Source organism: Haliotis cracherodii, unplaced genomic scaffold (genome assembly GCF_022045235.1).
Source record: "Haliotis cracherodii isolate W230 unplaced genomic scaffold, xgHalCrac1.p SCAF_1, whole genome shotgun sequence".
NCBI classification, from domain to species: domain Eukaryota; kingdom Metazoa; phylum Mollusca; class Gastropoda; order Lepetellida; family Haliotidae; genus Haliotis; species Haliotis cracherodii.
The window spans coordinates 78,080,067-78,093,431 of record NW_027266264.1 but is presented as its reverse complement, the minus strand read 5'-3'; the positions used below and the strand labels follow the sequence as shown (position 1 = coordinate 78,093,431).

General features: G+C 41.0%; 1 protein-coding gene across 5 annotated transcripts in view; it reads right to left on the bottom strand.

Annotated features, from left to right (window-relative positions):
• Nucleotides 1-4,341: 4,341 nt before the first annotated feature.
• LOC139478207 (uncharacterized) overlaps nt 4,342-13,365 on the bottom strand; it is a 35,465-nt gene continuing 26,441 nt past the window's right edge. For all 5 annotated transcript variants that reach the window (XM_071260913.1, XM_071260769.1, XM_071260837.1 and 2 more), the window contains exons 9-12: nt 12,548-12,606; nt 8,143-8,218; nt 6,227-6,357; nt 4,342-5,477 (exon numbers count right to left, since the gene is read on the bottom strand). In XM_071260913.1, coding sequence (XP_071117014.1) covers nt 4,751-5,477; nt 6,227-6,357; nt 8,143-8,218; nt 12,548-12,606 — 993 coding nt within the window. In that variant the 3' untranslated portion in view covers nt 4,342-4,750. The remainder of the gene's footprint in view (nt 5,478-6,226; nt 6,358-8,142; nt 8,219-12,547; nt 12,607-13,365) is intronic.

The window sequence follows — 13,365 nt, the reverse complement described above, 5'->3', positions numbered from 1 at the left end:
GTCAAGGCTATGGCCTTGATAGCAGACAAGATCGTGCATAGAAGCGGTTTAGTACGACGTACTGTGGCATACAGAGTGAAAAATGGGGTCATCAAATAATTCAAGTGGGGGATGTCCTCTTAGGGTTCAAGGTGTGAACATCTCCATCTAGCTCCGTTGAAGTGAAACTGACATACCATAGGTCCCACAGTCCGATAAGCTAAACTCCGGAGTCAGCAAGTTGTCCTCAAGCTTTCTTAACTGAGCAAAGAGTAATGGTAAGCAATGTAGAGCTTATTACAATGAAACCAGTCGAATGATCCTCTTCCGATCGATTTCTTTGCAAATCAAATTTATCCACAATCCGAAAGGTCGACATTATTGAAACTCCCTGTCAATGACCCTCTCTGGTGAAGCATGGCTGTGCTAGTGTAGTATCCAAGTTAACCGAATCCACTGCTTTAGAAGGAGCTTCACGGGAGGTATCAGCAGGGGTATTCCGAGGAGGTAAGTTCTTATGGCCACTAGATGTTGCATGGCTTGTAAAAGCAATTCGAAATCCGTGAGATAGGTTGATCCCGGTGGTCCAGTGATGTAGCTAATGGTTGATCACTAACCTGATCCCTTTTGGTAAGTGGATCTAAAGATTGATTCCATAAAGTAAGATCTGGTGACGGAGTAAACGGAGGCGACCTGCTGCGGGACAGTGGATCCGGATGTCGAACTGCAGGAGACCTGCCTCGAGCGTTGATGTCTTTCCATAGGCGAGTGGTATCAATGTCGATCATGATGTCGATCCCCCGGAGGTGTATAGCAATAGTAATCCATCGGTGAGTTTGATCGAGAAAAGGAGGGTTTCAATATCAATCATTTCGGTGAGGGGTATGAAAGACGACTCTCGACTGAGGGCCAGGGTACGCTGGGCTGCTTGTGAAAAGCGATCGTCGTATCCTGGGTAGGAGATTTATCTTTGGTCAGAACAGTGCGATGATCCACAGTAGCGCTGCCAGACGCATTGGGACCGGGTGTGGTCGTAGATTATATTTTCGGACATATTTTCTTTCAAAAGACTGTCTGACACGGCATCGTCCTTCACCGATAGCGATGACGTGGGCAGATTGACGACAGAAATCTTAGAAGTTAACAGATCGTTGGCAGAGGGACTCTCTTAGGTTTATTCGTAGATGTTCTGTGTCTTTGGGAGCACTGTGGCCATTTACACTGTGCGCGAGAGTCACATTAGGTTGGATGTACCGTCATCGAGTCAACCGTCTAAGATGGTGTCGAAATCATGTTCGCCAACCTCGAATATGGTGGAGCAATGTTGTCTTTACAGATGAATCGAGGTTCAACATTTCCCACAGTGACGGGCGCCAACGTGTCTACCGGCGTTTGGGAGAACGTTATGCACGCAACTGTATTGTGGAGAGGAATCGTTTTGGAGGTGGCTCTGTGATGATTTGGGGTTGGATAACAGCACGGCACCGAACCCCTTTGGTGGTTGTTCAGGGCAATCTCACCGGTGTTGGCTACAGAGATCAGATTCTGAGGCCTGTGGTCATTCCTTTCCTGCAACGTCATGGCCCGGGATTGACATTTCAACAGGACAACGCTCGTCCTCACACGGCTAGGGTCGCAATGGATTTCCTTCACCAAAACAATGTCATGTTACTGCCATGACCTGCAATTTCTCCAGATCTCTCCCCAATAGAGCATGTGTGGGATGAAATGGAGCGCCGTCTGTGTCGTCTTCGACATCCTACAGATAACGTCCGTGACTTGGCACAGGATTTGAGGAGGATATGGCAGGCCATTCCCCAGGCCTTCCATGCCCATTTGGTGGACTCCATGCGTCGCCGATGCACTGCTGTGATTCACGCACAGGGTGGTCATACCCGTTTTTGACTTTGTGACTTTGTCGTTTGACCCCCTACTCCATTTTGATCTTCTGACGTCATCGTAACAGATGTTGTTCAGGTCCCGTTGACATTTTCTTATGGTCCGATCATTCAGCTGCTACAGCGTCTGCATCATTTTGTTCTTGCTGTGTTGTATTTCAATCCAGAATATATTTTCTCCGTGCACAGTTTCTTTATGTGGCTAGTATATTAACAATAACTTAACCTGCGTTTTCGATTTACAAAAAAAAGTCAGAGAGATACAAATGTACGTTTATCTCGGTGTTGCCGTGAACAAATAGAATTTAGGTCTGGGGACGGCCCATTTGATATTGTGGGGGCGGGCCGGGGGACTGGGGGCTGGGGCAAGGGGTGGGGTGGTGGTGGGGTAGGGCTGGGATTTTGTATGAAGCAGAGATATCTTTCCAGCGACAGCTACAAAACCAAAGTAGCAGCCTGATCTTTTAAAAGAAAATCACCTTGCTACAAAGTCATTTTTGTGGCAGGCATTTGTTTTCAACAATCTGAGGCATAATTAGATTTTTCAAGACTTTTCGGGAACAACTGGGCACCTCCAGTATATCAATTGGTCGGTCCCATACATCGTAACTATCTTACTGACAGGGGGCATATCATGAGAATGAAATTCATTCCGTGGTTTTCTAATTGATGAAATTCATTCCGTGGTTTTCTAATTGATGAAATTCATTCCGTGGTTTTCTAATTGATTCACCAACTGGACTTATGGGTGAGAAAAAGTTTGTAAAAAAATCGAAATCGATGCTGCGCCACTCATGACAATATTAACTTCGCAATAACCTCAATTACTCTTCATTCCTATTGATTCGCCCATCCGTTATAAAGTTATCCGTCATGATCAATTGAAAGAGAAAATAGATTCCATAATCACTTGGGCTTTGTTGCCATAAAAGGGGTTTGAAATTTAAGTTTATTACGATCGTTTACGGATGTGGTCAATTTGTTAAGACTTAAACATTATTTAGATAACCAAATGTGTGATCCTTCTTTTCCTGATTGATAATAACTTTGTCAAATTTGGACATTGACCATTTAGACAAGTAGTGACTGTGCTGCTCCTAAACTAATATATAGTCTCGGAAATGAACATACTTTACAGAAAAAGCAGTCGTTAAATTATATATATTAATAAGATATAATGAAAAGAAGCCAAGATACCTTCTTCATTCAGTAATGTAGATATTTTTGTTTCCGGATCTGTATTACTGACTATCCTTCCCCGCGCTAATCTGTTTCACTTTGCATACGAATCGGCTTTTTTACTCCTTTCTCTACTTGTACCATATGTTCAGGAGAACAAGTGACTTGCCGTTGCATGTGATTGTGACAGGCGCCACCTGTGGGGCAGGACACGCTCACGTTTTCGCCAACAACTGGTATCATCACTATCTGATAAGGATTCCTAAACATATGCTTCCGATATAGTCGGAATAATTCAACGAACTTTCTAGCAGAGATTTCTTATTAATATGGAAAACGTTTTGTCGCTATTATCTATAGACATGGGTCCGTCGCTGTTATCAAAATAGAATAGAATAGAATGGCTAGAATATTCCAATGGAAAATGTGCTTCGCACACATTCGACATAGTTGAAGTGCCAGCATGCACTGGCTCACGTTATTCATCCTTAGTGTTGTTTGATGCTGCTTATAATTTTGATAAAAGCGACAAAACCCTTTCCATAATCATAATAATGATAAACATAAAACGCCAAAGAATAACCAGTCTCGATTATCCGACGAAACAGATTCCACTGGACGTAAAAGGCAAAATAGCGGTGAAAATGATATGAATAAGAAATCTGTACTTAAAGCAGCGTCCATTCTACGATTCTGACTGCACTGATGGTAAACGGGCAAATAGAGATTATTAGCCGACACCGTTTTCGTGTTGGGAACATAGATAAGGAATACAAAATTGTATTGTGCGAGCCTTTGCCAGGGCGAGCGTAATGCATGTTATTCATTCCTAATATATGATATGTACAATACTAAAGCACACGTGAGTAAGATCTCTTTATCATATAATGCCCTTCTTCAAATAATAGAAGTTTAAGACATTGCTATTGACTATAGTACCCTTAGAACCCACGTAGGAATATATAGCCTGAGTGAACCGCCCCATCTATAATGTAGTGCCAACTTACTTGCAGCGATGGCAGCCACACAAGCGCTCACACATTGCGAAACTACCATCGGATTATATAGGGAACGTTATACAAACGTTTCGATGAAGTAAACACCACATTGTTGTAAAGAATGTACTAAAAGTAGTTCCTGCTAGGTGATTTCATTTGCATATGTACCGGATGTGAGACCATGTTTATCTAATTGGCTTATAGGATCGATAACACTATCTGTTATATGACAACACTTCAACTCTTCAAATTATTTTATTCAAAGTATTGTAATGTTTACCCTGTGGAACAATATGAATAAATATAGTGTTATGTACATGGGTATATACATGGAGAATTTCTAAAGCAACTTTACAATATAAACAATGTTCAATATATGTTTATATTACTCCAGTCGCTATATGACTGAAATAATGCCGATACGACGTTAAATTCTAACTCACTCACTCATCATAATACTGTTATGGCGTTGGCAGTTGTGATATTCTATTCCATCATTATATATACTGAAAAAAACAAGCTTGGGATCATGAATATTTTTTATGAAATGTATGCTTCACAACAAAAAATATCCTCACAATATATCATGGTTAAGAATAAACTTTAAAACATACAATTCATTCATTGTTTAAATACGCTGGTGAACTTTACACAAGTATATCTCCGTCAAGATAACAACCGATCATGAACTTCAGTTTACATATAAAACACGTTCTTAGATTTTGTCCTGTCATTGTTGCCTTGAACATGGGGCACTCCATATCGTCTGGCGAAATCGGTCGACGTGAGCACGTGACTTCCGCTTCCGGAACGTTTGAAGTAATCCTCTGCTGAGACTAACTTTCCATTTCGCATCCAGAACCCGTCCGAATTTTCTATTTTGGTGAGGTCCAGGGGCGGAATAGCCGGACGCTCGGACCAAGAATTTCGACGAGGCGATGCAATAGCTTTCATACGGTTAGTGCCATTGTCGGCAGCAGGAAACTGCTTGTTGAGATCGTCCTTTGAACCATAAAATACTTTATTTTCAAATCCCGCTTTCCCTAAAGAACCAAAAGACGGCTTTTTCCACCGTTCCCTCCCTGCAGAGGGCCCGTCGGTGGCATTCCACTGTCTGGTAGTCTTAGAAGGGGGCCATTGGCTGAAGGTCCTGTCGGAAGCCTTGGACCTGCTGTGGGCGTTACACGGCGCATCCCGTGGGCTTATTCTAGAATAGATAGCCTCGTAAGTGTGAGACTCGGTCCTTGGCGTATCTACTTCATTTATTGGATCCAAGTATGACTGGCCAATAGGCGAGAGTGTTGACAGAAAGGTGGTTGTTGATTGGTGTCTGGTTTTGTCGTGACTGGTTCCCTTCTGAGACCACGTGACTGTCTGAACGTCGGCGTCTCTCAGTCGCTGTACTCCTTCTCTGGGAACATCTCTGAAAAGTAAAGATGCACATCACTGGTTAAACAAAAGGACTGGCGTGTGAACCAATGTTGTGTTTGTTTCATGTTTAACGCCGCACTCAGCAACATTCCAGCTATATGACGAAGGTCTGTAAATATTCGAGTCTGGACCAGACAATCCAGTGACTGACACCATGAACATCGATCAACGCAATTGGGATACGATGACATGCATCAACCAAGTCAGCGAGTCTGACCACCTGATCCTGTTAGTCGCCTCTTACGACAAGCATAGTCGCCTAACGACAAGCATGTGTTGCTGAAGACCTATTCTACCCCAGATCTAGCATGTCTTGTGCTTATCACTACTCATGCAAATGTCTAGCACTGTGACATATCCTAGCGGGATCTTCACAGGGTGTGAAACAACATTAGTAGCACTAGACTCATACTATTAACCCCAAACACAAGAACAAAACCCCATGAGTGGATTTATTTGCCATCACATTATCCAAGTTTATCTGAACCTTTCGTTATCGGCGAAATTGTCCGGACTTAAACATCCCGGATTAACGACTCGTGATCGGAGTAATGCCACGTTGTTGAAGAACCAAGGGGCATGGTCTGGTAATGGGGCTTCCGGCCAAACTGGCTTCCACTCCAAGGTACGCAAGTTAATTTTCAAATAATAAGAAGTTTGGTTACGTAACAACAGATACAAATACGAGCTCTGAAACCAACTGCTTGTACGAAACAAAGAGAAAACGTTAGATGGGCCTACCTCTGGAAGGCACGTCTATACGCCCTGAAAATGAGGTTGACCAATCCGACGAGGAGCTGGAGACACGTGATGAGGGACATTCCACATATCAGGGCGGAGAACGCCCCAACTTCCACCAGCAGTCCCAATATCTGTAAACAGTAAAATACAGGAATAACATCAGCTCCAGTTAAAGATAAACATTGCTTGGTGATCCCATTACAGCAACTCTGATGTGAAGTAAAAATAAATTGATCCAGACCATACTCGACAAGATAATAATTTTGTCTCACGTTTTGCTGAATGTTCTGAAAATAATGTGTTGTAAAAAGAATGCCCCCTCCCACACACTAAATAAATAAATAAATAAATAAATAAATATTTTCTTAAAATCCAAGACTACAGAGGTGTGGTTCCTAAGCTAGCTTTGCGAACACCGCCCTGAATTACGATCATCTTTAAATCATTTATGCAGACATTTCCAATGTTATAAACCTTTAAACGAAAAACTTAATGCCAGTATGAGATGATTATGCTATGAGGTGGGGTGAGGTGAGGTGAGGTGAGGTGAGGTGAGGTGAGGTGAAATAGTGGGGAACATTATATGAATGGATAACTGAAAATCAGTGATAACATCTTTGTTTGTTTTTTGTATTTCAAAAGGGAATACTGATATCGACATACCAGTGCGTCACGTAAGACAATACGCAATGCTTACACCAAATATCCATGTGCTACCTGAATATCGGTATTGTTTTAGTGTAAGGTCGTCTGTTGTCTCGTAATCGAACTAGGACGTGTTTTATTTAGCTTTCTCATAAAATGAGTTTGCTCTTAATACCAATTTCGATCAGGAAAATGTTATCATCGATTTAATGACCATTTGTTGACACACGAGCGCTCTCAATAGGCAGTGTTTGTTATCATTCGGAGCCTCTCGACATTTTCCGGAGCAAGCTGTATTGGAACGGTTTTGCGGAAGACCTGTTACGATTGCAACAATGCATTTAACTGAATAACACACTGCACTTCTATTGCAGATTTTCTGTACCATGACCTTAACATAACCTTACATTTAGACACAATATACGTTTGTGTCATGTTACAAAACATGCTCACACAATTATCACAACAATTTGTTTTTTGAAATTCACATTTTCTTGACGAGTTAACAACACACATTAAGAAATGATCATTTTATCGGATATACTTGGTAAATAATTGTAAGAGAAAGCATACCTTATTCTTGTATTGGCAGAATGTCATTTTATTTCCAATTCAAATCTGGGAAACGGCTATGAAAGACGTCCAGGCACAAAACATTTAATTCGAACAATTCGGGCGGCCATCTATGGTACAATTATGCAGCTTTAATCATTATTGAAAGTTTTATTAAAACCGCTGATTGTAAACATTGTTTTGATAATAAAAATATTTTCCAAAAATTTCGCTTCGACTGAAATGCTTCAATGAATGTCTGTAGTGCATGAAATCAATACGTGAAACATCATAGAAATGGCATATGTATTGAACCAGTGCCTGAGAGACAAACTTTATATTTTAATTATTTCTGACCTTTGAAAGCATTATATTTTTTTTCTAATGACCGACAGAACGTCACGGTAAAGAAATCCTCAAAGACCAGTTCCAGCTCTCTAATTCCTAACATTTCTTCCTCAACGTGGGGATTCCTTGTCAGAATAGGCCCCCATCAACCAGTAAGAGGCGGCCAAATAGTTCGGGTGGTCAGATTCGGGGACTTGGTTGATGGCGTGTTCACGTACCCCGACGGTGTGGATCGTTGATCATGATGTCAATCATTGGACTTTCTTGTCCAGTCTCGATTTTTACATGCCGACGTCATATAGCTTGACTATTCTTGCGTGCGTTAACCAACAAGAACAAAATAAATATTCTTCTATGCTGCTTATACTCACCGTTACATCACGTTGTTCTTGATATTTCTCATATACAGTGTCATACGCAGTGATCTCGACCTGCACCAGTTCAGCTCTGAAAGAAAGGGAGGACCACGTATAATGACTGGTATTCCCCGTAGGTCAGAATAGGCCCCGTGTACACCTTGCCGCCGATGCACACCGACCAATAACCAGTCTAAGCAGATTAAAATGTGAATCAGATGACCACCCACCAAGCAGACAAAAAAGTAGATCCGATTACCACCTGCTGAGTAGACTGATAGAAATGTAGATTGTATGACCACCCGCTAAGAGGACATAGAAATGTAGATTGTATGACCACCCGCTAAGAGGACATAGAAATGTAGATTGTATGACCACCCGCTAAGAGGACATAGAAATGTAGATTGCATGACCACCCGCTAAGAGGACATAGAAATGTAGATCGCATGACCACCCGCTAAGGGGACATAGAAATGTAGATCGCATGACCACCCGCTAAGAGGACACAGAAATGTAGATTGCATGACCACCCGCTAAGAGGACATAGAAATGTAGATCGCATGACCACCCGCTAAGAGGACATAGAAATGTAGATCGCATGACCACCCGCTAAGAGGACATAGAAATGTAGATTGTATGACCAACCGCTAAGAGGACATAGAAATGTAGATCGCATGACCACCCGCTAAGAGGACATAGAAATGTAGATTGTATGACCACCCGCTAAGAGGACATAGAAATGTAGATTGCATGACCACCCGCTAAGAGGACATAGAAATGTAGATCGTATGACTACCCGCTAAGAGGACATAGAAATGTAGATCGCATGACCACCCGCTAAGAGGACATAGAAATGAAGATTGTATGACCACCCGCTAAGAGGACATAGAAATGTAGATCATATGACCACCCGCTAAGAGGACATAGAAATGTAGATCGCATGACCACCCGCTTAGCAGACTGAAATGTAGATCGCATGACCACTCGCTAAGAGGACATAGAAATTTAAATCGCATGACCACCCGCTAAGGGGACATAGAAATGTAGATCGCATGACCACTCGCTAAGAGGACATAGAAATGTAAATCGCATGACCACCCGCTTAGCAGATTGAAATGTAGATTGTATGACCACCCGCTAAGAGGACATAGAAATGTAGATTGTATAACCACCCGCTAAGAGGACATAGAAATGTAGATTGTATGACCACCCGCTAAGAGGACATAGAAATGTAGATTGTATGACCACCCGCTAAGAGGACATAGAAATGTAGATCGCATGACCACCCGCTAAGAGGACATAGAAATGTAGATCGCATGACCACCCGCTAAGAGGACATAGAAATGTAGATCGCATGACCACCCGCTAAGAGGACATAGAAATGTAGATTGTATGACCACCCGCCAAGCAGACTGAAATGCCAATCGGATGACTACTCGCTAAACAGACAGAAATAGGAATCGGATGTTCAAGATGTGCAACCCGGAGGCTGGTTAATCCAGCAAAAGGACCACGGTGATGTAGAACGTGAGCGATCTTAGCATCTGGCCTATTGTTATTCTATGTTAAAGTATAGTTTGTGATCAGATGCATAACAGAAGGGGGCCCACCTATAACCATGCAATAATACATGCCATGATATTACACAAAGCCTTCACACAATCATTGAAAAGGGATTTGTGGTTGCTATACCTTAATATCTTTTTATACAAGATAACAACAAGAGAAATATATAATAAAATATTAAATTAATGTAACCATGTTTACTATATGTGTGACTATTCATAACAACATTTGCACAGCATTTGCAATAACGAAATAGGTTAAACCTTATAATGGCATATGAAGTATGTAAACACAAACGGCTCAGCTCTCATCAAAGAACCGTCAAATGCAAACATCTCACCATCGTACATCAACGAGTGCGTCAAACTGTATCAAACATACACAACAAAGCTCAATCAGCGCATACCCGTTGGCCATCGGCATTTCCCCTCTAGACAATATGTCACGTCGGATTTGGAAGAGCTTGACAATTTCTTTATTTGAATTTCCATCGACGTGTTTTTTTTCAGAATTCATCTTCGATTTCATCGATCGAAGATACATTAAAGCATTTACAAAGTAGCATTAATTCGCACACTTGTCGGTATTTGTGTCTTCGAAAAAGCGTGTGAAACACAATACTAGGTTTAAGTACACTGCACCTAACGCCATAGCCCGCTGGGGCGGCTAGAGCTCCCGAATCGCTTCGACTCCTTGCCGTGTTCGTTAAGATTATTTCAATGCATGTATCGTGTTCGTACGGAAGAATTTTAGGGCCATTTGTTTCATTATTTTTTCTTCTTGAAATTTCAAGATAATAAAACATAATAAGTTGAATTTTTAAGATTATAAAATGAAATTTCAACTTAGTATCTTGAAATTTCAAGATACATAAGTTGAAATTTCAAGACAAAAGTTGAAATTTCGGATATGAACTTGAAACTTAGCATCCTCAAATAACAAAAATATAAAACAAATGACCCTAAAAGGCTTCCGTAAGTACGTATAACGCCCTGGGCCCCTGGGAATTTTTGAGATTATGAAATGAAATAATTATTTCAACTTAGTATCTTGAAATTTGAAGATACTAAGTTGAAATTTGAAGATACATAAGTTGAAATTTGAAGATGCATGAGTTGAAATTTCAGATATGAACTTGAAACTTAGTATCTTCAAATTTCAACTTAGTATCTTCAAATTTCAACTGAGTATCTTCAAATTTCAACTAAGTATCTTGAATTTTCAAGAACAAAAATAATAAACAAATGACCCTATAAGGCTTCCGTACGCACGTATAACGCCCTGGGCCCGTGGTAATCACGCAAATATAGACACGTATTATTTCATCTTGGCATCAAAGGGTTCCTTCTTGTTGTATCAAGTTAAATATACACATACAGATAATTCTATTTCTTACAAGAAGTGACCTCTTGACAATAATGAACAATACGTATTCAAATCTAAAATCCATTTTATATATCTGATTGCAAAAGTAAATACTCGAGCTTCTGCTGCCACTCTCGTGAGCAAATAAAAACATCATCATTGTGCAGGTCGTGTTTTTTCCTGGGATAGGTCTGTCGAGATATCTGATTACCAAGGACTGGACGGGAGTTCCAGCGAGTAACACAGCCCGTGATCGATGCAGCAACAATTACGCGGTAGTAAACCTTAGGACAATGCCTATAACGATATTCCATGCAAAAACAACTGAAGCGGATTTTTGTGTTTCTGTGTGAAGCCGTCGGTGACTTTATGTCAAGAAAGCTATTGATCCAACCAAGGGGATTTCATCCTGGAAATAACTCGTTTCTGACTTTTGACAATGCGATTTGGTCTCTAAATAAGGCATCCATCAGGCCACATCCGACCCCTGCAGATCACTTCCTGTTTGAATATATTCACTAACGAATTCAGTCAGACGTTGTGACACATCTTTACAATGATCGACAAATCAAATGGACGTTAAAGAATCAAATTTACTTCATATTTGGTTTCATTTTAATAAATACACCATATTTTCCAACTGAAATAACCTTTTCAAAACACAAACTAAGGGAAAAACTAGTAACATGTCCATTATTCTCACCCCGATCATGCATAACGACGAAGATTTCCTTCACGATATTTTGAACACATTTTGGCATATTGCACAAACAGATATTTCTTTCTAAAATAAAACATGACTGTGTGAAAATAAGTGCAACAGACTGCTGATAGAGATTCCGACAGTGCGTCTTTAAGAGGAGCGGAAGGTGCCACAAGGCAGTGGTGAGGCATTACTCCTTTGTGTTCCTCCGCGAGGCGTAATGGGTGCGCTTCCGGTGTAATTCGCACTCTTTTGAGCAACACAATGGCGGACCTGCTGACAGTCTAAAATGCAGGTTTTGTTGTGAGACCAATCAATCATATTGTAAAAGTAATTGTATGTGTATGGTAATGAGGGTGACGTCCACTTGATGAATATAAGTGCCAATTTCTGGGTGCAAATGTCTCGTTGTGCATGCACTTCACGTACAGACTAGTTAAACCACTTTGTCCAACGCGTCTAGCCCAACTAAACATCCCCAAATGCCCTGTTGTACGGTACGCAATATATAACCAATATATTTAAAAAAAGCGAGAACATGGCATTTAATGGACGATTTGCAGGAAGCACGTCGAAATAGTGCTCAGGCTGTTTTTCAATTCTTGACCGTGTGCATATATCTGGGGTTTACTTTAAGTTGTAAATATCTCCATGGCAACCTCTCTCAATATTTGATCATGCACATATACCTAACGTCAACGCGTTGTACCTTAACCTTGAAGTATATCCAAGGCAACCCTTCTCAGTACTTCACCATTCACATTTATCTAACGCCAACGCTAGTACCTTAAGCTGGAAGCATCTCCTTGGTAACCCTTCTCGTGTAGACTCTTCAGCAAATGACCCTGTAATACACAAAATATATATGTTGAACGTTACGTTGGTGCTTTTGGACAGTTCGTATGAAGAAAGAGAAGTCGATCCGATATCCTTAAAACGAGTTCGAATGACATACATCAATAACCGGCTTAAAGGCAATGTTTATTGTTTCATGTAAACTACAGAATATTTATTCCGGTCGTAAAGGGGACATGTAACATGTATAATCTCCTCCAAAGAAAAAGACGTTGCTTGCTCTGACGGCCTATAGGTTCCATGTGGGACGATGGCCCTGGTGGCTTAGCGTCAATCATGTGACAATAGCCACTTTTGTCTGTTTGAGAAACCGGACAATACCTTGTGTTGTTCAGTTAATATTATCCCCCGCTACAAAGCGGAAGGGGGATATAGGAATGTTTCGTTTCCGGAGCAGAACTCAAAAACCATGAGAGATATCTTAACCAAACTTGGCACATAGATAGGTCTAGTGGTGAACTGGTGGTAGTGTTCCTTTCCGGACCAGATCTTAAAAACCGTACAATATTTCTTCGCAATACTTGGCACATAGATAGGTCTAGTGATAAACTGGTGCCTTTTGATAGTTTGGGATTTTGGGGGAAACAAATATTCGAGTTTCCATGGCAACGACTTTGACAGAAAATGGCGTTAGGCCTCGTTTCCTGAGGGCTTATGCCTTGCACACTACCGGACAAGTCATATCGGCGGGGGATATGAATATTTCTTGCTTGTTTTATTATGATTACGAAGCGTATGAACTTGCAGGG